Genomic DNA, 24662 nt, shown 5'->3' with positions numbered 1-24662 from the left:
TTCTTAGTTCATAGGCCCAACAAAAACAGGAGATTGGGCCATAGTTTGAAATTCAGAATTTCTTTAATCCGCAGGCTTTCACCTGATGTACTTGAGCTCACCAAACTATAATTCTCTGGGCATATTGCTATTCTATTTGCCATTTATGTTTAGCTTATTAGAATTATGTTGCTTTTCTGTGGATTATAGTTTAGAACTTTGTGATGATTTATTGTTTGTCATTAATTTCAGTTCATACATGATACAAATGAAATTACTCATGAAGCTAAGTAGCCATCTGTGAGAAGTCTCTATCTCATATTTGCCATCATATCTTACATACCTTTATATCTTGAGCTTTTTGCACCACCACTATTACAGTCCTTTTAATTCAGTTTTCTCCTTGGTTTGTACTTAATAGTAGAAACTATCAGTTTGTTATTGATGGTTTAAAACTACATTTTCATTCAGGGCTTATTTGTTGTAAGTTGTCCATGATCAATTTGTAGTAGTAGGTCAACTCTAAAAACACTCTTTTCATTCATGTGTTATCTTGTCATCTTGCATTTATATGTAAGAAACATAGTCACGACCCTGCTGTAGTTCCAGGATCACTGTCTGTACGTTTTGAAGGTGATATGAAATAAGAGAATTAGGATCCCAGAGCACTTTGGAATATCCAGCTTCTTGATCTGTTTTACAGTTTTAAGCGTAACTGCTCAGAATAAATGAAATTCCAGTATTAGTTTGCCACCCGTTTGGTGACCTGAAGTTTATACATTACATTGAGATTAATAGACATTGTGTTGTGGTGTGTGTGAGTAGCATGACTCTAAATCCTATTGCATGGAGGTTAATAAACTTTGTACAGATTTTGTGTATGTGTTTAATATAGTTCTAATACCTTGTTGATCCTGTATTTCTGTTCCCTAAATATTTAATATCTGTGATGTTTCAGTGAAATAAAAATTCATAACTAATTCTGATGTCACTGTTCTAGTTTTCCTGATCTAAGTTGTAAATTAGAAAAGAAGTTGTCTAGGTTAGCTTTCAAAGTTAAGGATTACTAAACACACTTTTCATTTTAAACAAATACTGTCATTATGCTAATCAGGAGTTCAAGAATAGATTTGAATTTTACCTGAAATGTGGTCTTGTTAGGTGCCCAATTCAATTCTCAGTTTTTTTTGAGGTAATAGTAATTAGGGAATCCATGAAAACCTATTATTTTCTGCTACTTTCTCCCTTTAAAATTTCATGGGGATTCCTTTGGAGTATCTGGAGGTAGCTGAACCCCCCAGTAAATTCTTCTCTCTGAATCTGAGTTTATGCAAAAAATGAACAATCATCCAGCAGACTTCAAGTATTTTATATGTGGTAGACTTGCCTCATTACTTCATAAACTTTCTGAGCAGGGACTTTCTTTATTATTGTGTTTCATTATCCAAGGGCACCAGAATAGTTTCCAATAAAGATTTAAATTGAATTAAGCTGCAAGACAATCATTGTTCGTTCATGAATTTGGAATTACCTAGGAATTAATAAGGAAAGTTGTGATTGTTGTATATGTTGTTCATTAAATTTTATTGACTCAGATGTCCCTGCCAATAATTTTTAGCATGAGTAACACAGTTTTATAACTGAGCTAACTTCATCTCATTCTAACCAACCTTTTTAACTCCAACTCCCTACCCTCTAGTAAGAAGACTTTTGCAAAATATTTAGGATAAATCCAATTATGTTATCGTCAAATAAGTTAAAAGTATAAAGCAGAATGGAACTGAAAGTCTTGAAAAGTCATTTGTAAGCATGAAGTGTACACTAAACTTTCTGAAGTTGATTGTTAGATCAGGATTTCATTATGCCGGGGACTTCTCAAATAAGATTTTTTTCTTAAATTGTTCCTTAAAATACTAGTCAAAATAACTTCAAGAAATATCTGATGTTGTTTCAGATATCTGATGAAAAATACAGTATTTTGGGAGACCCTGTACCAGGAGTTTCACAAACATAGGTTTGGTGACATAGCATTGTCCCATGGCACCTCTGTTATCAGTCATAGCAATATAGTTATTTAGAAAAAAGTATTCTGAAGACTTGACGGAGGTAGTTTTGTTTTTTTTAATGACAATAACTTTTTTTTTTTAATAATTATGCTGTATTTTCTATGCTCGGTTCAGAAGACAGAGAAAACACAGGCATACAACTATAAGGAAAAGAACAAAAACAGTCACTGTTCTGGCCCATCATAAAAAATAACTTCTATAAATATTTTTATATCCTTTTCTGTGCATATATATGTTTAAACAGAAATGCCATCTGTTTTGTAGACTTTTTTACTAAATAATCCATTTCTCACAAGAAGTATATTTTGACTAAGTGATCTTTGAAAATGACTATATAGATTCTATATATAGATATATGATTGTATTCTGAATTACATAATTGATATGGAGAAGAATAGCATTACCAAGGTAAAATGTTACCTTGAAGAGAAATTACATGATATATTTGACTTCTCAAAGATTTGATCATTAACTTATATAAATGACAAATGTACCCTGTATTTCCCAAATGAATTGAAGCTGAAGCACTCTATGAAGCTCTGGACCTGGGAATGCTGTAAATTTTACTAGTAGTTTCTTTTCCCCCCTCCAAATTCTAAAATACGAAGTTCAAGTAAGGAAAGGTGAATTCAGTGCAAAGTTCAGTTTCTGGATTAAAATAACACAAAACTAAAAGTTTGAAAGAAGCCAATTTTTTGGTAGAATTTCAATTTTTAAATTAATTAGTGTGCCTAGAGATAGCCTTTATTTATTCCATAAACATTTACTTATGCTTAGTAATAATTTGACCATTGCTTTCTAATGGAAAGGTTTTAGAGCAGAATTAGTCAGAGTCCCACCTCCTGATGATAGAATTTCAGTATAGCTTCCATAAGTTTTAGATTTGGATATATCTCTTTTAGAAAAACATGACATTAAACATATAGATACTTAAATTATTTGTAGTAATAAAATTGTTATAAGGCAATTAACGTTAATTTATTTTGTAAAACAACTTTACTAAATTGTTGTTTAATTTCTCTTAGCAATAATTACTCAATTTAAATATCTGCCTAGGTAACTCTTACATAGGTCAGAGCTAATAAAATCTTATTTTTAGTAGAAGCTTTATTTAAGAATTTGAAAGTAGGAAACAGTAAGATCCAAATAATCTTTTGATTATGTTATTACAGCTAAGTAGATAGTCTTCATTTCTTATGATGCCTATTAGTAGAGAAAGATTTAGAAGAAAAAAGAGTTAGCAGTGGAGAGTGGAATTAAGGAGAGAGGAAAAGGGGAGAATTTTCACTTTTTATTGTTCTGTGATACTGATTTTTTTCAAACAGTCTTATCTTTTAGCAGTCACAGAGACTATGAAAACAAAAATGTTTTCAGTTGTTTTGTGCTGGAATCTTTTGTTAGCAGACAAATAAAAACATACTAAGTTAAGAGAGCCACATTTTATTATAAATGTTTGTCTAAATAATTGTTTTCCTGATCTTCCAGTTTGACTTATTGCTGTTTATAATATAATTTAGACAAAGAGATCAGTGATTACTTGGCTCCTCAAAAGTCTGCATTTTCAAATATTGGGAAGCTACTGCTAATCACAAAAGCTGCCACCCATTGACACTTGACTTTGCATCAGGCACAGAGCTAAGCACTGGACATACAATACCACATTTAATCCTTATATTAATCCTAGGAAAATGATGATGATTACCACCACCACCATATCCGGGAGAGGTTGGGTGGTAGAAAAATTCTGATTCTTTAGTAAATTGGTGTCCTCTGCTTATAGAATTTTATAGCTCTGGGGAAAAATACAATCCTTATGTCAGCTTGATATCCATAACTGACTGAACCATATTTATTATATATTAGTGTTAAAAAAAATGTGATCACAAACTAAAGGTAAAAGCCCCTAAATCTTATTGTAATGAATATACCAGATCAGACTGAAATGTCTTTGGACTAGGTCTAATTGTGCATCATGTAAAGTAATCAAAGTTATAATGGTGTATTTTTTTGCTTTCAAGTACAGCTCAACCTTAACTTTCACTATCTTTGTTTAGCAAATGTTTTAGATTTTCAGTTATCCTATCCCCATATTATGGCTTGTTCAGCACCTGTATGCATACATTCTCCTTTCCTGGCTTAACATTTTCACTATCAGATAGTCTCTCAGAAGAGCTTTAAGGTATTAATTAAACCAGAATTTAATAAATATAAAAAATACTTATTTTCCTAAGATTTTTGATGGTGGATCCATGATGTGTCTTGCTAACATGCATTTGGAGTTTAATCATGTTACCTGGTGACATTTCTTATATTAAAGAGCTCTTGTGTTGGTAACAGACTACAGGAACAATATATTAAACTTAATTGTCTCTTTTTTCCACTTTCCAGAGCATGTAAGTATACCCCCTTATACATTGTGGTATACACTTTTACTTGTAATATATAGTATATGTAATTATAAACAAAATATTTGCTTAATTCATTCTTTTATTATTTAAATTTTCCATATTTGTTACTGATTGGAGCAGCAATTTTTAATAACTTGGATCATGGACCACTTTGAAAATCTGTTTATAGCAATGGACTCTCCTCCAGAAAAATGCATACATACCAGAATTTTACATATAATTTCAGGTGATTCTTGGGCTTTCTGAAGCTCATCCAGGAACCCTAGGTTAAATATCCCTATAATAGTACAAGGTACTGTGGTTACACTTTTTGGTAACTGTACAGTAAATACGATGTCAGCATTTTTTAAAGTAAGTGGGTAAAGGAGACATTAAATAATTATTTTAATGTAATTGCTCATCTGCATTTTTACATTAAGTAGTATTTTCCATAGACCAAAAGAAATACCAGTTTTAACTTCCTACTGTGAAATTTTACTGGCAGTACGGTAACTTACTCATACTTGGTTAAATCTCTGTACACCATAGGTATGGAAAGTGGTTTCCTGGCAATGTGACCCAATTCCTCTTTTGACTGGAGAATGACATCCATTTGAAATCTTTACTTTCCCCAAAACAAGCAGTGTGAGATAATTTAATAAGTTGCCAGTATGTTTTATCTAAAGAAATTTTTACACACAAATGAAGGTTCATGACATTGTCACCTCAAAACTAATTTACTGACGGTCATATTTTAGTATCTCTGTCAAAAAACCATTCATAGGATAACTCATCTTGGGATAGAAGTACCCTTTACTTAGCAACTGCACATTCTTTTGCACAGTTGCATTTTGAGTTCTTTTGTGTATTTGCTTAATCTCAGGGCCCTGGTTTAATATATTATTTTTCTTTGGCATAATCTGTAAAGTATGTAAAGGGGCAGGTGAGAAATGGGACAGGGACAGAAATCTGTCAGGTTAACAGCATTCATAATCCAGACCCTGATTTCAAGACCAATGTTTACTGAGAAATCTCTGCTTCCTTTTTTTAGCAAAATGTTAGAAATTTTGAGAGCAATGATTCTTAACAGTTGAGCAGTGAGAAAAATATAAAGAAACACTGGAATCTTGGAGAGGGTCATTATAGTTTGTGAAAGTGTACTGAATGCTGTATCATATTTATAAAAAACTGTTTTATTGATATACATGCTAGAAAGAAAACATGAAAAAAATCACTATAGTGTTAGTGATTCTCAAAGGAAGCGAGAGTTGGGTGATACGTGAATAAAATATTTACATGTCTCAGGGCGCCTGGGTGCTCAGTTGGTTAAGCGTCTGCCTTCAGCTCAGGTCATGATCCCAGGGTCCTGGGATTGAGCCCTGCATTGGGCTCCCTGCTCAGTGGGGAGTCCGCTTCTCCCTCTCCTTCTGCCTCTCCCCCAGCTTGTGCTCTCTCTCACTCACTCTGTCTCTCTCTCTCAAATAAATAAAATCTTTAAAATATATATATATATGTCTCAAAAGAGGGTGTGATATTTTAAAAGTTAGAAAAATAAAGTGTTTTTTTTTTCCTAACTGAAGAGATTCTGATCTCCCCCTGCCGCCATCCCCCACCACACATACCGGTGCCACCCCTTTCCTTTTTATATTCCTTTGTTGAGCATACTACTTCGGTTGAGATTCACCTAGGAAAAAAAGGTCTTTCGACTCCTGTGAATATGTGTTAGCCAAGAATGACTGTTTTACTTACATTTAACAGTTTGCTTAATCAAAACAATAGCTGCCTTTTTGGGGGGGAATGAGGGGACTTATTTCCAAGTATAAAATTTTATTCAAGAAATAATGAGAGTCAAAGCAATCTTTAAAAAGAATAATGAAACTGGAGGAATTGTACTTCTGATTTTAGAAACTTACTATGTAACTGTAGTAATCAAGACAAATGCATATACAATGGGGTAGTATTTGGCTATAAGAAAGAAGGAAATCCTGCCATTTCAACAACATGGTTAGACTTTGAGGGCATTACCCTAATGGAGATAAGCCTGACAGAAAAAGACAAATACCGCATGGTATCACTTATATGTGAAATAAAAAAATTAAAAAAAAGAAGTCAAAATCATAGAAATAGAGAGTAGAAGAGTGGTTGCCAGGGGCTGGGGAGTGGGGAGAAATGAGGAAAGGTTAGTAAAGGGTACAAACTTTCAGCTATGAGTAAGGTCTTAAGGATCTGATGTAAAACATGACAACTATAGTCAATAACACTTCATTATTTAATTGAAATTTCCTAAGGGAGTAGAACTTAAATGTTCTCACAAAAAAAAAATTTATAAAAATGTGTGGTGATATATGTATTAATTAGATGGTGGGAATTCTTTCACAATGTATATGTACATCAAATCACGAGGATATACACTTTATATGTCTTATAATTTTGTCAGTCGTGCTAAAAAGAGAAAGAGAAAAAAAGACATAGTGGCACAAGCATAGCCCTGTAGATCAGTGAATTAGAATTGAGAGTCCAGAAATAAACCTTTACATTTGTGGTCATATGACAAGGGTTCCAAGGCAATTCAGTGGGGAAAGAACAGTCTTTTTAGAGCTTGGAACTAAATATCCATACGCAAAAGAATGAAGTTACAAAAATTAACTCAAAATGGATCAAAGACCTAAAGGCAAGAGCCACAACTGTAAAACTTTTAGAAGGAAACCTTTGTGACTTTCAATTAAGCAGTGACTTCTTAGATATGACACAGAAGACACAAGCAATAACAGAAAAAATAGATACATTGAACTTCATCAAAATTTAAAACTCTTTCAAACGGTTAAAAACCTACAGAACGGGAGAAAATTTTCACAAATCCTATATATTATAAGAGACTTATAATGGGTAAAGGGTCTGAATAAACATTTCTTTAAAAACATACAGGTGGCCAGGAAGCACAAGAAAAGGTGCTTAACATCCTTAGTCATTAGAGAAATGCAAATCAATACCATAATGAATATCACATTCACTAGGATAGCTAGAATAAAAAGACAAGCAATAACTAGTGTTGGTGAGGATATGGAGAAATTGAAACCCTCATACATTGCTGGTGGGATTGTAGAATGGTGCAAACCAAATATGGTTTGCATAAATATGTTTAAAATTTAATCATAGAATTACCATATGACCCAGCAATTCCATTCATAGGTCTGTACCTCAGAAAATTGAAAACACATGTCCACACAAAAACTTATACACAGGGGCGCCTGGGTGGTTCAGTCGTTAAGCATCTGCCTTCAGCTCAGGTCATGATCCCGGGGTCCTGGGATCGAGCCCCGCATCAGGCTCCCTGCTCCGTGGGAAGCCTGCTTCTCCCTCTCCCACTCCCCCTGCTTGTGTTCCCTCTCTTGCTGTGTCTCTGTCTGTCAAATAAATAAATAAAATCTTAAAAAAGAAAAAAAACTTATACACAAATGTTCATAGCATTATTTATAGCTAAATAGTGGAAACATTTCAAATGTCCATCATCTGATGAATGGATAAAGAAAATGTCGAGCACAAAAAGCTCCATGTTGTGTAATTCCATTTATATGAAATGTTCAAAATAAACAGATCTGTTTAGATCTGTTAGAAAGTAGGTTAGTGGTTGTCAGGAGCTTGGGAGGAGTGGGAATGAAAGTGATTGTTCTTGAGTACAGCCTTTCATTTTGGGGTGATGGACATGTTATCAAATTAGATGACAGTAATGGTTGTACACCTCTGGGAATATACTAACAAACCACTGAGTTGTATACTTTAAAGGAGTAAATTTCATGATACATGAAATATATCTCAATAAAGATGTTATTTTTAAAAAAGAATGCTGGCACCTATCTATGGAACTGTTGATAAGGTAACTTTGTTGTTTCCACCATATTTTAAGGAAGGCAATAAACTCTGACTGTAAGTTTGCAGAGGACTCCAGAAGACTTCTCATATTTATACGTCTATCGCTTGGCTCCCAGAAAGCCGGGGTGGGGGGGGACAGATACAAGTGACAGATGGTGTAAAAGTGCATGGACATAAACACATAAAGGGACCCTCCTACACTAGTTCATTCTCCCTAGGCTGAATACTCTCGCCAAATCGTTTAGTTGTGTTCAAAGAACATGATCACTTGCTGCCCTTTCCAATGAAATTCTAATGAGATTTAAAAATTCGTGCTGCTGTTGTTATGGCTTTTTATTCCTTGCCTTTTGGAATTTGGAAGGGAGAAACGTTGCACCACAAAAACAAGGGTTTCTTATAACAAAATTTCAATCAGATATTATAGGGAAGATGTAGAAATTGATAAAATCTACATATGTTGAAAGATAAGTATTGTAGTGGAATTTTTTTTTTAAGATTTTACTCATTTACTTGAGAGAGAACCCAAGTGGGGAAGAGGGGCAGAGGGAGAGGGAGTCTGCTGAGCAGGGACCCTGACATGGGGCTTGATTCCAGGATCCCAAGACCATGACTTGAGCTGAAGGCAGATGCTTAACTAAGTGAGCCACCCAGGCACCCCTACCTAGTGGAGTTTAAAAAGGAAAACCTTCAAATTGTAGGGAAATGCCAGAGGGAGTGACATTTTGTCAGTTTTCTAGGAGCGAAAATGTAGTGATTCCAATGTCATTAGAATACTGATATTTTTAAATAGAATAGTTCAGTGACATGTTTTCTAGTTTTTAAATCAGAGACATTTGTCAAGCTTATGGTATAGGCAGCCAGCCTGAGAGTTACCCAAACTGAAAAACAGTTCTTTTTTGGAGAAAAGACGTGAAGATGTTTCATTATTCAACCATGGTACCTATAATCTCTCTTGCCTCTGTTAATTCAGTTTTTATCCACTTACTTAAAAAGTTTCATTATGTATAGGCCTAGCCATGCATCCCTTTAGTCTTTCAGGATGCATATCACTTTAACTACTACTATTGTTTTTGTTAGGTGCTGGGCTAGAACATAAGAGGGTCCTTGCTCTCAAGTTCAGAGACTAAGGGGAAAAGAAGAACAACTGAGGACAATAGAGTAAGGCAGGTATTATCCCAGAAGTCTGGGCAGAGTACAAAGGCAGAAGTATTCTGTTTGGAGGTAGTATTGTCTGGAAAGGCATCATAGGACAGGTAACTCTTGAGCTAAATCTTGAAACATGGAAAGATATTCACCATTTAGAGGAAGGAAATGGAGGACATATGTATGAATTTGGGCAAAGATGCTTAGTGAAAATGGGTCTGTTGTTTGTTTATGGTTTGAGCTTAAGGTTCTGAATGGTGGGATAATATAATATGAGTTTACTGGGGCAAAGAAGGCTGGAGCTGTGGGCAGTGGCCAGACCACATTAGCCTGTAGGTAATTGGAAACCACTGCAGGATTTTAAGCAGAAGAATAACAACTTTCTAATAGGATTTCTTTTACTTCACCCTTGCTTTGAAGGCTGTACATGCAGCATTCTATTGCTGAAGTTTGGCGACCTCTGGTGTTGTTGAGCTATTAAAAATAAAGTTGTGAAAACTATTCTTTATAGCTTTTGTCAGATGATTCTTAGCTTTATTTTGAAAAAATCAGTGTCTAGGTACATATATAGCTAAATGAATGAGAAAGTGTTAGAACAAATGTGGATGGGACTGGGTACAAATGAAATGATGGATTTAACCGAGCACAGCATCCCCAGAGGAACGTGGCCGACTGATCTCTGATTCTTTGAATCTTTTCACCACCTAACTATTCATGATCTAGGATGATGGGCCAAAGAAAGGTGCTTTTTTGCAATAAATGGAAAGGCCTTATTCTAATAATAAATAACTGAGAATACATACACTCTTTCCAATGGTGTGATAATTTTTTAACATCTCCCCCCTTTTTTAAATTGTGTGAACTACATACATGTATGAAAGTACATACAACATTTATGTTCAGTCTCATTTCCTTTAAGTCTTTGGAGGAACTCAGTTTTGAGGAAATCCAGAAATAAGGTTTTGTTTTGTTTAAGTATATCCTTAGTCTAAAAGTTTGGGGAAAAATATTTTTCTATCTTAAAATTCAAGGGAACTCTAAGACTTGATTTGTGCCTGAAATGATGAGGTCCATTTCAAACATATTTTTTTACTGATAAAAGGAAAAGTTTCAATTTATATAATTTGAAAGATTCCAAATATATAATTCAGCTGTAGTAAATCAGGTAGAAATATACTCTTCATAGAGTAAGTCAGAAATATACTCTGCATATAATAAAATTTAATATAAAAGCTAAAGATATATTCAAATAGAAATAGGATAGTCAGTTTGTTAAATTCTTATATTTATTATGTTGATTACAGATAGTGATGCATTTAGAATCTTTGCGCTTCATAACCTGTCACTCACTTACCTTTTAGCCTTTAACATTGCTTCCCTCCATTATCCAGTTCTTAGTCTCTGTCACCACTCAGCTGTTACTGTTATCCAAATCAGGCCATTTTCTACTTCACACTTAGTGTGTAGAGAATATGCTTCTGACTCATTTACTTCCTAGACTTCTTACATAATATCAGCTCTTGTCTTTCCTTCCAGAACCCTTTCCTGAATCCCTTCCTTACTCTAATGCAGGGTAGCACTTTCACCTCACACATAATCTACACTTAAACTGTGTTGTACTGATCTTTGCAGATTTTATAAATCTCTGCCCTAGAGTTCTTTGAAGATAGAAACTCAATAAATGTCTTGAATGAATGAATGACTTAAGAGGCTGAGCAAAAATCTTTAAATGCCTCTTGATTGGGCGCCTGGGTGGCTCAGTTGGTTAAGCGACTGCCTTCGGCTCAGGTCATGATCCTGGAGTCCCGGGATTGAGTCCCGCATTGGGCTCCCTGCTCAGCAGGGACTCTGCTTCTCCCTCTGACCCTCTTCCCTCTCGTGCTCTCTATCTCTCATTCTCTCTTTCTCAAATAAATAAATAAAATATTTTAATAAATAAATAAATAAATGCCTCTTGATTGTCTTACCTTTGCATCATAAATCATACCTTTGCTTTCTTAAAGACTATTCATATTGTATATAAAATAATTCTGATTGTAGGGTTTGATATAGACTCTGATACTTTTAATGCTAGCCTTAACAGAGCAACATAAGGATAAACATCTGGTTTTATTTAGTATAGTAAATGTATCACGAATTACATAATGGTCTGTTTTACTTTTTAAATCAACATCATCAGGATGTAATTTACATAAAAGTAGCCATTTTAAGTATGCAGTTTAATAAGCTTCAACAAACATATAACCACTGTCCAGTCAAGATTTAGAACATATTCACCACCCCAAAAATGTTTCTGCGTACAGCCTGGGGTGAGTAAACATCCCAGTGTGCCCAGGACCTGAGGGCTTTCCCAGGATCGCACAAGGCAGACCAGGATAGTTGATCATTCTGTTCATGCCCCTTTGTAGTTAGTCCCGCATCTTCTCTCAGGTGACCATTTGTCTGCTTTCTGTCACTACAGACTATTTTTTCCTATTCTGTAATTTCATATGAATGTATGTTTCTTTTGTATTTGGCTTTTTTAGCTTAACATCTTGTTTTTTGAGATTTATCCATTGTTGTTGCTTGTATCACCTGTTTATTCCATTTTATGCTGAGTTGTATTCTGTTAGAACATACCACAGTTTTTTTTAATCCATTCACCTGTACATGGATGTTTGGCCTTGGTTTTTAGCTATTACAAGTAAAACTGCTATGAATGTTTGTTTATAAGTCTTTTTGCAGGTGTATGTTTGTGTATCTCTTCAAGAGAGGACTAGGACTAAAGTTTCTGGTCATATAAGTGTATGTTAACTTTATAAGAAGTTGCCAAATTGTTTTCCAAAGCAGTTCTATTATTTTTCACTCCCACCAACAACATATGAGAGTTCCTGTGTTCTACATTCTTATCTACACATGGTATTTACAGTAATTTCAAGTATAGTCTTAAAATCACTTTTATCATTAGGAAATGACCCTCTTTATTTTAACGTACTTGCCCTGAAGTTTCTATTTTCTGATATTAATGTAGACACTCCATCTTTCTTATGATAAGTGTTTGCATGGTGTAACTTTCTGCATTTTAACATATGTGTCTTCGTATTTAAAATTCATTTCTCACAGATAACATATACTTACTGTCTTTTGATAGAGTCTGACAATTTCTGCCTTTTAATTGGAGTGTTTAAACCATTTACATTCAATGTAATTATCAGTATGGTTGAGTTTAAGTATTTTACTTTGATACTTGTTTTTCATTGCATTTTTTTTCTCCTTTACTGCCACCTTATGGATATAATGAGCCTTTTTTTTATTTCTCCAATGTGCAGTTTAAGCTATACATCCTCATATTTTTTTAAGTTGTTCTAGGATTGAAAATAGGCATGTTTATTTTGTCACAGTCTATAAATAATAATATACCACTTCACATATAAAGTAAGAACCTTGCAACAGTATATTTGTTTCCCCTTCCTGTCCTTTACGTTACTGTGGTCATACATTTTACTGCTATAGTACTTTTATAATACTTTGTTTTGCTTTAAGCACTCAGTTTCTTCTGAAGAAATATAAAAGCAAGGGAGAAAGCCACATATTTACCATTTTTGGTGGTCTTTATTCCCCTGTATAGATAGGAATGTCCATTTGGAATCCTTTTCTTTCATCCTGAAGTACTTTCTTTATAGTGAAAATCTGGTGACAAACTCTCTTAACTTTTGTTTGCCTAATAATGTCTTTTGAAGGTTATTTTCACCAGGCACAATTTCTTGGTTTCCAGCTTTTCTTCTTTCATTCTTTAGAAAGGTCTCTAATTTCTTTTGGCTTGCATTGTTTCTGATGAGCAGTCAGCTGTCATTCCTGTTGTTGATACCCTGTATATATAATGTGTCTCTCTTTGTTTTGGGAAAGATTTTCCCTTTATCAGTAGCTTTTACTGGTTGACTGTAACTCTGTGTATTTTTTATATTGGACTGCTTGAGATTCATTGAGCTTTTCATTGGATTTTCATCAAATTTAGAAAAATTTTAGGTACTGTTTCTTTAAATAGATTTTTGCATTTGTTCTCCCATCCCCCTTCTCAGAATTGAATCACAGGTACATATGTTTTTCTGGCCTTTTTACCTCCATGCTTCAGTTTTTTAGTTTTTTTTTTTTTTTGAGATTTTTTTATTTATTTATTTTTGAGAAAGAGAAAGAATGCATGAGCAGGGGGAGGGGCAAAGGGAGAAGCAGACTGCCTGCTGAACAGGGAGCCTGACACAGGACTTGATCCCAGGACCCTGGGATCATCACCTGAGCCAAAGGCAGATGCTTAACCAACTGAGCCACACAGGCACCCCTACACTGACCACCTTTAAGCGGTTATGACTCCTAACATAATTCAGTAACAACAATAGTTTCTGTAACTTAGGTTTTGTGATAAAAAAATTCTTGGCAGTACATTTGCAGCATGGATGGAACTAGAAGGTATTATGCTAAGTGAAATGAGTCAGAGAAAGACAAATACCATATGATTCCACTCATGTGGAATTTAAGACACAAAACTGATGAACATAGGGGAAGGGAAGGAAAAACAGAGTAAGATAAAAACAGAGAGGGAAGCAAACCAGAAGAGACTCTTAACTATAGGGAACAAACTGAGGGTTGCTAGAGGGGAGGTGGGTAGAGGGATGGGGTAACTGGGTGATGTGCAGTAAGGAGAGCACTTGATGTAATGAGCACTGGGTGTTATATGCAACTGATGAATCAATAAATTCTTCCCCTGAAACTAATAATACACTATATGTTAACTAAATTGAATTTAAATTTAAAAAATTTAAAACAAAATAAAAATAGAAGTTCTTGCGATAAAATTACTTATAATATACACAACTATATTAATTGCTGACCATTTAACATTCCAACCAAGATTTTACACGTGTGAAACAATCACAACAGATAAAAATATTAAAAGTTGTATGCTTGGTATTGCAAATATACCTAAGCATGAGTAGGCATGGGATGTACAGTGAGAATCTACAGTTAAGGAAGTCTGAAAGTGATCTATCAAAATTGCTAAATCATAAGAATTTTTGCAAGAATTTGTAAAATAAGTTTGAGGTTTGTTAAAGTTTCTAATTTTCTTTAGTTAATTAGATGCTTGCATTTCTTCATATAATTCTTCTGTTGCCTAAAATCTATAATATTAACAGTTCAGGATATTCTTTTTATTAAGTTGAATTACCAGATATGGGTAGATTTTATTTAAATCATGGAGGGTTTTTGTTAAGTCTGTTTAATTTTTTAAACTTATAGCCTCATGGTCTTATAAAATCTTAGTATATCCTGCACAATTCAGAAGGATTTAGATTTCATTTTATGGTATAATCAGTAGAGTTTAAGAAAATTATTTTTTAAAAATCATTTTTTAAAAATCCTTTCCTTGTTTTTGCCCTTAATATTGGGTAGACCATTTTAGGGAGTCAACTGCACATGCATTTGAATACCATATTTACAGCTGACAAACTGTAGCTTTGAGAAGTCAGTTTACCTCCATCAACTATAATTTCATTTAAGTGTAAAATAGGTAATAAAGTATTATAAAGTTTAAATGAGAAAAGGAAATTGATATACCTCACACAGAGCTTTTACATACTGAGTGCTCCGTAAATATTTCTTCTCTTTGTTCGCCTTTTCCTCACTGATGGGCCTTTTGAAAGGTGAACTTATTTCAGATGATTATGGTCTGTTTGCTTTTTTCATGGTTGGTCTCACCATTATCAGAAAGGAAGTCACTTCATGGCCAGATATAATGAACACTTGTATTTATCTGAGCTAATTATGTCATAAGTTGCTCACCTCTCTGTTCTTTAAATGTTTACTTTCCTTGGCCTCCATGGTATCATTGTCTGTAGGATTTATCCAGTCTCTTGGACTTCTGTCTCAGTTTTCTTTTTAAATTTCCCTTTTTCCACATATTTGTGTCCTGTTGGTCCTCATCTTTAGTACTCTTCTCCTTCAGCCTGCTTTACCTGTTCTACACTTTTGCAGCCACCTAGGACCTATACATCAAGTACTACCAAACCTGTTTTTCTGCCCTCAAGCCCTCTTCTAAATGATATACCCATTATTTACCACTTAGTTCTTCTTGATTGCTTAAATTTATTATTTTCTCCTCCAGCTCTGTGCCTTCATGCTTAAAAGCAACATCTTTCACAACTACCAAAATTAGAAATTGTTCATCTTCCAACAAAGTCCAATAAACAGATTCTTTGATACCATCTCCTAAAATTGGTTTGCCACTGATGAGATTTGAATTATGTCCTAGCTCTGGCTCTAGTTAGTTCTGACCTCTGAAAAGTTGCTCCTTCTGGGCGTCAGTTTTTCTCAACTCTAAAAATGTTTGAACTAGGTCAGAGGTTGGCAACTAGGGCCTAGGAGCCAAATGCACTCTACTACCTATTTTTGTAAATAAACTTGTTTACAGCTGCATTGTGCTACAGCAGCAGAGTTGAATAGTGACAGAGGCTCTATGGCCTACAAAGCCTAAAGTATTTACTCTCTGGCCTACAGACCCCTGTTCTAGAGGATCTTCCATTTAGTTTCCATCTCTACTAGCCAGCCTGGGGAGAACCTGGTTTTAAGATTTAAAAAATAATAAGAAAAAGAATAGAGAAATGATTATAGTAGTTGAGTATTTGGCAAGAGAATTTAAACAAAGAAAATCCTATGACATTAGAATCTTTATTTCCCCATCTAATGGCCTTAGTGATTCAAGATCATGTGGCTGTAACAAAGGGATAAGAAGATCTCCATTGCTGCTTTGTGGTGACAGACCAATTTATTTGGTTAATTGTTTTTAAATGATTGGTAGTGTATAGATCAGTGATTCCCTTTACTGGTTAGTAATTAGCTTCTTAAAAGTCACAGATACACATATTTTGAAGGTAAAGGACATAAACTGTGACCATCAATTAGAATTATAATAGTCTTTTTTATATCACTGTCGAAGCAGATTATTTCCCATTGTAATAAAAAATTTTCCACATGTACATACTGTGTATATTGAAGGAAGATTCTGAGTATGTAAAAAATGCTTAAATAAAAGTCATAAATATTGAACCTTAATTATATATGTGCTAACATGGTAATGTCTGCAACTGACTTTGGAATGTATCAGAAAAATAAGGTGGATTGATGTATGGATAGATGGATGGAAATGTGATGAACCAAACATAGTAAAACATTAATCACGGAATCTGGGTAGTTGGTATAAAGGAAGAGGGTTTTCACTGAAAAAAAAAAAGTGTGACTTTTTTCTGTGTTTGACATTTTTCATTACATATTTTGGGTAAATGTTTAGATGTGAGTGGCTGTGAGACGTGAATCTAGGGAGAAGATATGGGAGTAAAAACATATACAATATACCTTTTTGTTTTCACATTAAATAAATTATTAAAAGTTCGTATGTTAAGCAAACCTTGTGTATATGGCATATGTTTCTCAGCTGTTTTATTGTGTATTTCACGGATATACTTCAATTGGGAATGTTCTTAGGATATAATAAAAAACAGTAAGAATTATAATATTCACTTCAAGGAGTGTCCTGCCTTTTTATTATACAGTTTGTAACTTGAATTCTCTCACATAGCCCCTATCAGAAAGTTAACCAAATGGCTGATAAGACCATGTGAACTCTGTTTATACAGTAAAAGGATGGGTTTACTAATGGACATTATACAATTCTCATTTTTTTAGCATTCTTACTAACTTGTGGGGAGTTAGGACTGTGTCTTGTGTTAACAAAGTACTGAATAGAGAGGAACTGCACAGCAAATACTCACTGATTCAAAAGTGGGCATTTCTTAAGTCTTATTTTGTTTATTGTGATATATATCATAATGCCAAAATATATTAAAATGTGTTCAATGTAAAGCACAATAATAAAGCAAATATCCATGTAATTCTCACTCATGTTAAGAATTAGAGGAATCACTCATGCCCCATCCCAGTCACAATCTCTCTTATATCTTCCTATTAAGCTGAATAATCTAATGAATATTCCCATGTTTTTTATTAGTTTCACAGTTTTACTATATATACTAAAATATAGTTTAGTCTTGCCTGTTTTTAAGCTTTATATCAGACAGTGCTACTCTGTGTGTTCATTGCTGAGTGAAAACTCACCATTTTGTGAGATTCATCAGAAGGTGTGTGTAGCTGTGCTTCATTTTCATTGCTAGTTAGTGTACCATTTTATGACTTATGTTACAGTTTATTTACTAATTCTACTTTTGGATTTTTGCTTGTGCCTATAGTATTTTATAATGTTACATTGTTGCTTTGGATGTATAAAAAAGTTTCTCTAGGCTAGAGTATATAACTTAAAATGGAATTATTAAGTTGTAGGGTCATTGAAGGTATGCATTTTTAAATACTCATTTTTTCATGTCATTGCTTTTGTTTTTTTTGTTCAGCAGTTAAAAGAATCCAGTGGGGTTGCATTTGGGGGGCAGAATTATTGATTAGATCACTCTCCCTTTTTCACTCCTCTCCCTCTTTCCCAGTACGTGTACACGCACAGACACACATACGCACACACTTCATCAAGGGGTAAAATAGGATATAAATGTTTGCTTAATTATTTAAAAATAAAAATTAAGATTCCTTTTTAGCCTTCATATTTTAAGTGTGAATAGTTCCTGACTTATAAGTGTCTGATATCTGCAGTCGCAAAGGCCAGAGACTTCCCTTCCCAGTACTAGATAATACCTTGCTCCTCTCTACAAAGCTGGACTTCTGCTACAAGAGGGAAGGGAGGTTATATAAACTAGACATTTGTTTCCAGTGCCCAAAAGCAAACTTTCCACAGAATGATGTGTTATAATTTAGATTATTTCTATACATCTTTTCTTTCCAGTAACATCAGGTGTTTGCTCGGAAATTGTCTTTTAGGAATTAAAGGTCAATTTATAGTTAACTAGATTCCTTTTTGACTTATATTGACAAATAATACTACAGCTCTGTAGCTCAATGTCCTTTCCACTTGTCTTACTTAAACTTTATGTATTCGAATAAATAATTTCTGAAAGATGTATTGGCATACAGTAAAGTGCACATATTTAAAGTATACAGTTTGGGAAGTTTTGACGTATGTGTGCACACATGAAACTACCACCATGAAATCAAGATAATGAACATATTCCTCCCACCCAGTAATTTCCTAGTGCTCTTTGTAATAACTTCTCTGACAATCATGGCTTTTCTTTCTGTTGTTGTAGACAAAATTTTCTAGAATTCCATATGAATGAAATTATACAGTAGGTACTCTTTTTGGTCTGGCTTCTTTTACTCAGGTTTTAATTATTTTTAGATTCATCCATGTTCTTTTTTGTTACTGAGTAGCATTCCATCGTATAAATATATCACCGTTTGTTTATTCATTCATCTTTTGTGGACATTTGAGTTGTTTCCACTTTTTGGCAATTGCAAAAAAGGTGCTGTGCACATTTGTATAAAAGTTGTTGTATGAACATATGCTTTAATTTCTCTTGGGTAAATACTTAGGAGTGGGAGTGATGGATGTATGGTGAGTATATGTTTAACTTTTTAACATACTGCCAAAGTGTTTTCTAAGGTGCCATACAATTTTACATTTCCACTAGCAGTGGATGAGAGCCTCCGTTGCTCTACAGCCTCACCAAGACTTGGTATACACAATCTTTTTTTTAACTTTACTCTTCTGAGTAGGTATGTAGGTGGTTGTCATCCCTGATGATAATGATGTTGAGTATTTTTTCATGTGCTTATTTACTATCTGTGTCTTCATGGGTAAAGTGTCTAATTTTATCTTTTGCCAATGGCGGGGTGGTGGGGGGGGCAAAAGATAAAATTGTTTTTGTCCTTTTGTTTTTGAATTATAGGAGTCTTTTGTATATTCTATATATAAGTCCTTTGCAGATGTATGTTCTATAAATGTTTTCTTTCAGTCTGTAGCTTGCCTTTTTGTTTTCTTGAGTGTCTTTTGTTTTTGAATTATAGGAGTCTTTTGTATATTCTATATATAAGTCCTTTGCAGATGTATGTTTTATAAATGTTTTCTTTCAGTCTGTAGCTTGCCTTTTTGTTTTAAGAGTGTCTTTTGAAGGACAAAACTCTTAAAAATCTTAAGTTCTGTTTTTAATGAAGTCTACAGAATTAGAACCAAAAACAAACAAGCAGAAAAATCCCTGAAGTTCTTACTTTGCCCTGATTATTCACTGGTTGCCACCACAAATCAAGTACTTATTTCATTACACTCCTTCTGTATCACTATTTTTGGATTGTAAATGGCCGAATATTTTAACAAATGTGTGTTATACCAGGCTTTAGAATCATAAAGATGAGTAATGTATGTCATCTTTTTTCAAAGTGCTCATTTTTAGTAATTAATGTTTCTTCCCATCATGTCTCATGCAGTCAGTTCTGTATGATTTCCTTTGTCCAGCACATACTATATCTCTAGAGACAATGAAATGCTGAACATATTTACCTATTGTATTATAGTTATACTTTTTTCCACACACAAACATGTAAGTTCATTATGACAAGAAATCTCTTGTTCTTTGTATTCTCCATAGGTCATCACATAGTTCCTTGTACACAGGGAACAATCACTAAATATTCATTGATTGAATAGAATTATTCATGACACTGTCGGAGTAAGGTTCTCCTGATTAATTTATTGATAATAAAACCTTTGGCTATACTTTACTAAATGAATACAAGATCTCATTTCAGATGCCCATGATTGCAGTAGATGGTTTTTCTCAATAGAACAAAGATGTTTGATTTTTACTTGAATGTTTTTAAGTGATCTTTTTGTATAACCTTAGTTTAACATGATTATCATAAAAGTCTGTGTAGGGTAGTATAGCATAGGATCTATAGTCAGTTAAAAATCTTCTGCGAAGTCTGCTGTATTTAATGAATTATATATTTCATGACTTTGGAATTCTTTTTTCCAGTGAAACCAATACATTAAGACATAAAGACTGTATTTGTAAGTATATAGAAAAATACGGCAATAACTTGCTTTCTCTGTCTAGGTCCTGGGGACACCAACAAGGGAGCAAATTAGAGAAATGAACCCAAACTACACAGAATTCAAATTCCCTCAAATTAAGGCACATCCTTGGACTAAGGTGAGTCAAAATGAGTTTTTTAAAAAGCACATTAACCAATAGTTAACTTAAACTTGGGTTTTTCATTGTTCTTAAACTAAACTATTTTGGTACTAGATAGCTGCCTGAGTACAGAGTACATAGCAGTTCTGCATGTAAAGATATAGTTGGGTAGTTGTACTTTAGTGTTGCATTGACTATGTATAGTTTTGTTCCCACTGATTTCCTGTAGACAGTTTTCCACCTGGGTTTTTATTTGTAGGTTGAGGACAGTGTACCTATACCATTAAAATATAGAATTTCATTAGGAGTAGTATCTTATATATAAATTTTGACTACTTAAAACTCAAAAGTTAATTTCTTTACACAGAGGTACTTACTCTATATCATATACCATATGAAAACATGTATTTCATATATTTTCTTTATTCTTTTTTGAAACTGTTTGTAGGTCTTATAAATGATGCTGTGTGTTTTTCTTCTTTTCTTTGCTTTCCTGTTGGTATTTTGGGAGGGGAATAAAAAGATTTGATCTTGTTTGGAGTATACGTTGAAAGCATTGATATGTTAACGGAATGTCATTAGCCATTGGATAGCCTAACCAATTCTTAGAGCGTAGATGGAACCAATTTGAAGAGCATAAGTACTAATTTACCAGAAAACTTTATTTTTTGCTTTGATACTTAATTGAAATGATTTAAGAGAGATTTTATTTAAAATTTTTTCATTTCAGTTTGTGACATTAAGGGCAGAGAAAAAAAATCATATTAGGGCTTATTACTAGAGTGAATCTCTAGCATCCTTATTCTGTAGATTCAGAAACTCTGGTCAAAGATACCAAGTGACTTATTCAAGATTACATAGGTGGCCATGACAAACCCAGGATTAAACTTCTATTCGTGTGTGTGTGTGTGTGTGTGTGTGTGTGTGTGTGTAGTGCCAGACTTAGAGTTATGCACCATGCACCTCCTCTCACGTTTACTTATATTTCATTATATATTTTTGTGAGTTAATAAAGTTCAACTCTTTTATAGTTCAAGCAGAGATTTTGTATGCCTAAAAATGTATATATAAGTTTCTTTTGAGCAGTGATAGGTTCGTTTAATTGGTAATAGATCTTTTATCATAAGAGGTGAAATAATTTATATACCCAGATTCAAAGTGTGTCTTTTTCTCTCTCTAAATTGTATTTTTCTAGTTACTTTCCTTCAAGTTCTCAATCTTACTATCTCTCTTCATTGCAGAAGATCCTTTTATTACTAATTATTTAGATCAGAGACCTTGGTATTTTAGTGCCAGAATTATAGGTTAGCTTTCACTGACCATGATGTTGCCTTTCCCACCACACTTAAAATTTATAATAAACCCTAAATGTTCTGAGATAAACCATTCTTTGATCTTTACACTTAAAATTTATTTTGAATCTCGGTCAGAAGATACTTAGGGTCTCTCACCTGGCTCTAAACTCAGAGAGCCCTAGGTGGCCTATTGGGATTTAAAGGCTGAGTTGCAGTTTGAATCTAGTGAAGTTATTATAAGTTAAAGTGTTTATAAGTGATTTGTAGTATACTATGATTTCAGTCATGTTAAAGAAAAACAAAAAACAAAGACAATACTGTATAATGAATAAATACAGGAAAATAGTCCAAAATGCTAATGGTAGTTTGGGTGAGAAGAGTGTAGGTGATTTTATTTTCTTTGTTTTGCATTAATAAAATAAAATAAAATAAAATAAAATAAAATAAATTTCCATATTTTCATTAATAATCATGTCATTTTTATGAAGAAAGAAAAATAAAGCTCTTTTTGGTGTAATCTAAGTATTCCTCACATGCTACCCTTAAGGTAGAGTATCTGACCAATATAATGCTCAAATTGAGGTCATGAGATTTTATTTAACAGTCCCTATCATTTTTTTTTTTTTATCAAGACTGCTACAAGTATTAGTGTGTGTCATATTCGGCATTTCCCCCCCTGGATTATATCTTTTCAAGTATTAGCCAGGATGGAATGTGAGGAATGGTGGATTATAATTAAAATGCAGTCAACAGAAGATTTGTGGTCAGTTTGTATGTTTTACACTTTCCTTTGCTCATGGAATTCCTGATGTTTTATATCTTACACTAATGCTCTTCAAACTTGAATAATCTATACAAAGCCCTTTTATTTGTTTTATTTAGGCTTCCATTCCTATTTCATGTGTAGAATGATGACTCCATTTTCCCACCTATTTTGTCTGTTCAAAGTACTGTGAACTCTTCATTTATATATTGTACCTTGACATAATTTGATTTTCACTTGGTACAAATGCATTTATTATGTAATAAGCATACTTATGTTAATTTCTCAATAGTGTACACAACTAGGTTGATGTTGTTATGGTTGTAAACACAAAACCAAATTCAGACAAAAATTCCATGGCACTATTCTGTCACCTGGATGAATCTAAATGATCCAAAATATGCTTATATTGATTTTTAAAATAGGTTATTATTAAAATGAAAATACAAAATTTTAAATTTCTAGAGGGAACATAGTCCCTTCTCCCCTCTATTATGATAGTGGACGCCAACCTGAGAAGTGCTCTCTTATGCTAGGCAGCCAATGAAGTTTTTTTTTTGTTTTTTTTTTTAAGAAATACATAATATTGTTCCCTAAAGAAAAGAGCTTCTTGCTCTTTGAGGGCAGGTAAACAAAGTCTGGAAACGAAAGCTGTTTTGCCTTTATTTTGGTCTTCTGATAGAATCCACTTTAGCCCCATTTCCTAAAGCTGTGGACATTTGAACCCTGCTTTTCTGTGCTGCAATGTAGTATAGCTGTATCCCCAAGGACTGGAAGCTGGTGTACTCAAAAATGTAGGCAGACATAAAGATCAAGAGAGAAAATGTCTTCCATGGAAACATTGAAGTGAAGGGATTCAGATGTTTAGGAAAGATAGCAGAGGAACTAAAAAGTGAGATGAACCTAGTATGGTTTATGGCAAGAATCTTGAGAATTTAGAAATCCAGTAAGTTGCCCTTAACTGTTATTTAATAGCCAGAGTAATCTAATTCATTGATAAAGCACTTGTGGTTTAAGTAGGAAAGGAAATTGGTGCTAATGTTTTGAAACAGGGACCATTATTGGATTGGGAATAGGAGGATAAAGACCTCCTGCATTGGTGTACGCTGTAAACTTCAAAGAATAAAAAGCCAGATAGAAAGCAAAACAGATGATGCAAAGGAAATTTAAGTAGAGGTGGAGATTCGTTGGCAGAAGAGAGGAAGCTTAAATTCTGCATTTAGTATATGAAGGTATGGTTAAATAACAGTCTATTAGGTATGAAGTGAGGTACCTTAACAGCTGGTAGTTGTAGCTACGAGCAGTACCTAGTATATAACAGCAGTACCTAGTTTGAGTACTGCTTCTACTCTGTGTGCCTCAAGTTTTTTCTTTTGTAAGATAGCAATTAGCTATTGTCTTTTCTGATTTCTTTTGAAAATAGTAATATGCATATAAAGGAATATTTTATTTCAGTTCTAAATAAATATAAAGATCCTGCCTCCAATATAGTTCTGTGATTTGTCCTTTCTATCTCCACTGCCCTGACTTTAGGCCATCGTCATATAGAATTTGTTAAAACAACCTCCTAACCAGTTTCCCTCTTTCAGTTTCACATCCTTTGTAATCCTCATTGCTCTCAAAGTTAGTTTTCTTAAAAGCACATGTAATACTGTCACTCCTACTTAAAAATCTTCTCTGTTTACTTATTGCCTTTAGGAAAATCTGACATAATATGCATGTAAGAACAGTGGTGATCATGTGTGCCACTTTATGCTTGTTCAGTGTAATTATTAACTGAATGCCCCTTCACTCTCAAAAGTGTCCCATTTTGGATAACGGATTATATAGTCATTTTGGATAATAGAAACTTAATGTTTCTATCTTTTCTTTCCAGAGAAGCAAGAGGTTTACTTCTGTCCTGTTCCTAACCTTCCTAACCTCTGTTCCCCAGAGAAGCCATGTATGTTTCTTTTACTAGTATCTTTTTTTCACACTTAGAATGATCTTCTTCTCTGCTTACCAAATCTTAACCTTTCCTCAAGACCTCAAATCTTAGT

At 33.7% G+C, this 24662-nt stretch overlaps 1 protein-coding gene across 2 annotated transcripts in view; it reads left to right on the top strand.

Annotated features, from left to right (window-relative positions):
* GSK3B (glycogen synthase kinase 3 beta) overlaps window positions 1-24662 on the top strand; it is a 205123-nt gene that overhangs the window by 140888 nt on the left and 39573 nt on the right. For both annotated transcript variants that reach the window (XM_025874826.2, XM_025874830.2), the window contains exon 8: window positions 20488-20583. In XM_025874826.2, the coding sequence (XP_025730611.1) occupies window positions 20488-20583 (96 nt within the window). The remainder of the gene's footprint in view (window positions 1-20487; window positions 20584-24662) is intronic.

Source organism: Callorhinus ursinus, unplaced genomic scaffold, assembly GCF_003265705.2.
Source record: "Callorhinus ursinus isolate GAN/ISIS: 27379988/994484 unplaced genomic scaffold, GSC_fseal_2.0 scaffold1, whole genome shotgun sequence".
NCBI lineage: Eukaryota > Metazoa > Chordata > Mammalia > Carnivora > Otariidae > Callorhinus > Callorhinus ursinus.
The sequence above is the reverse complement of the archived record's forward strand: the minus strand, read 5'-3'. Positions and strand labels throughout refer to the sequence as shown.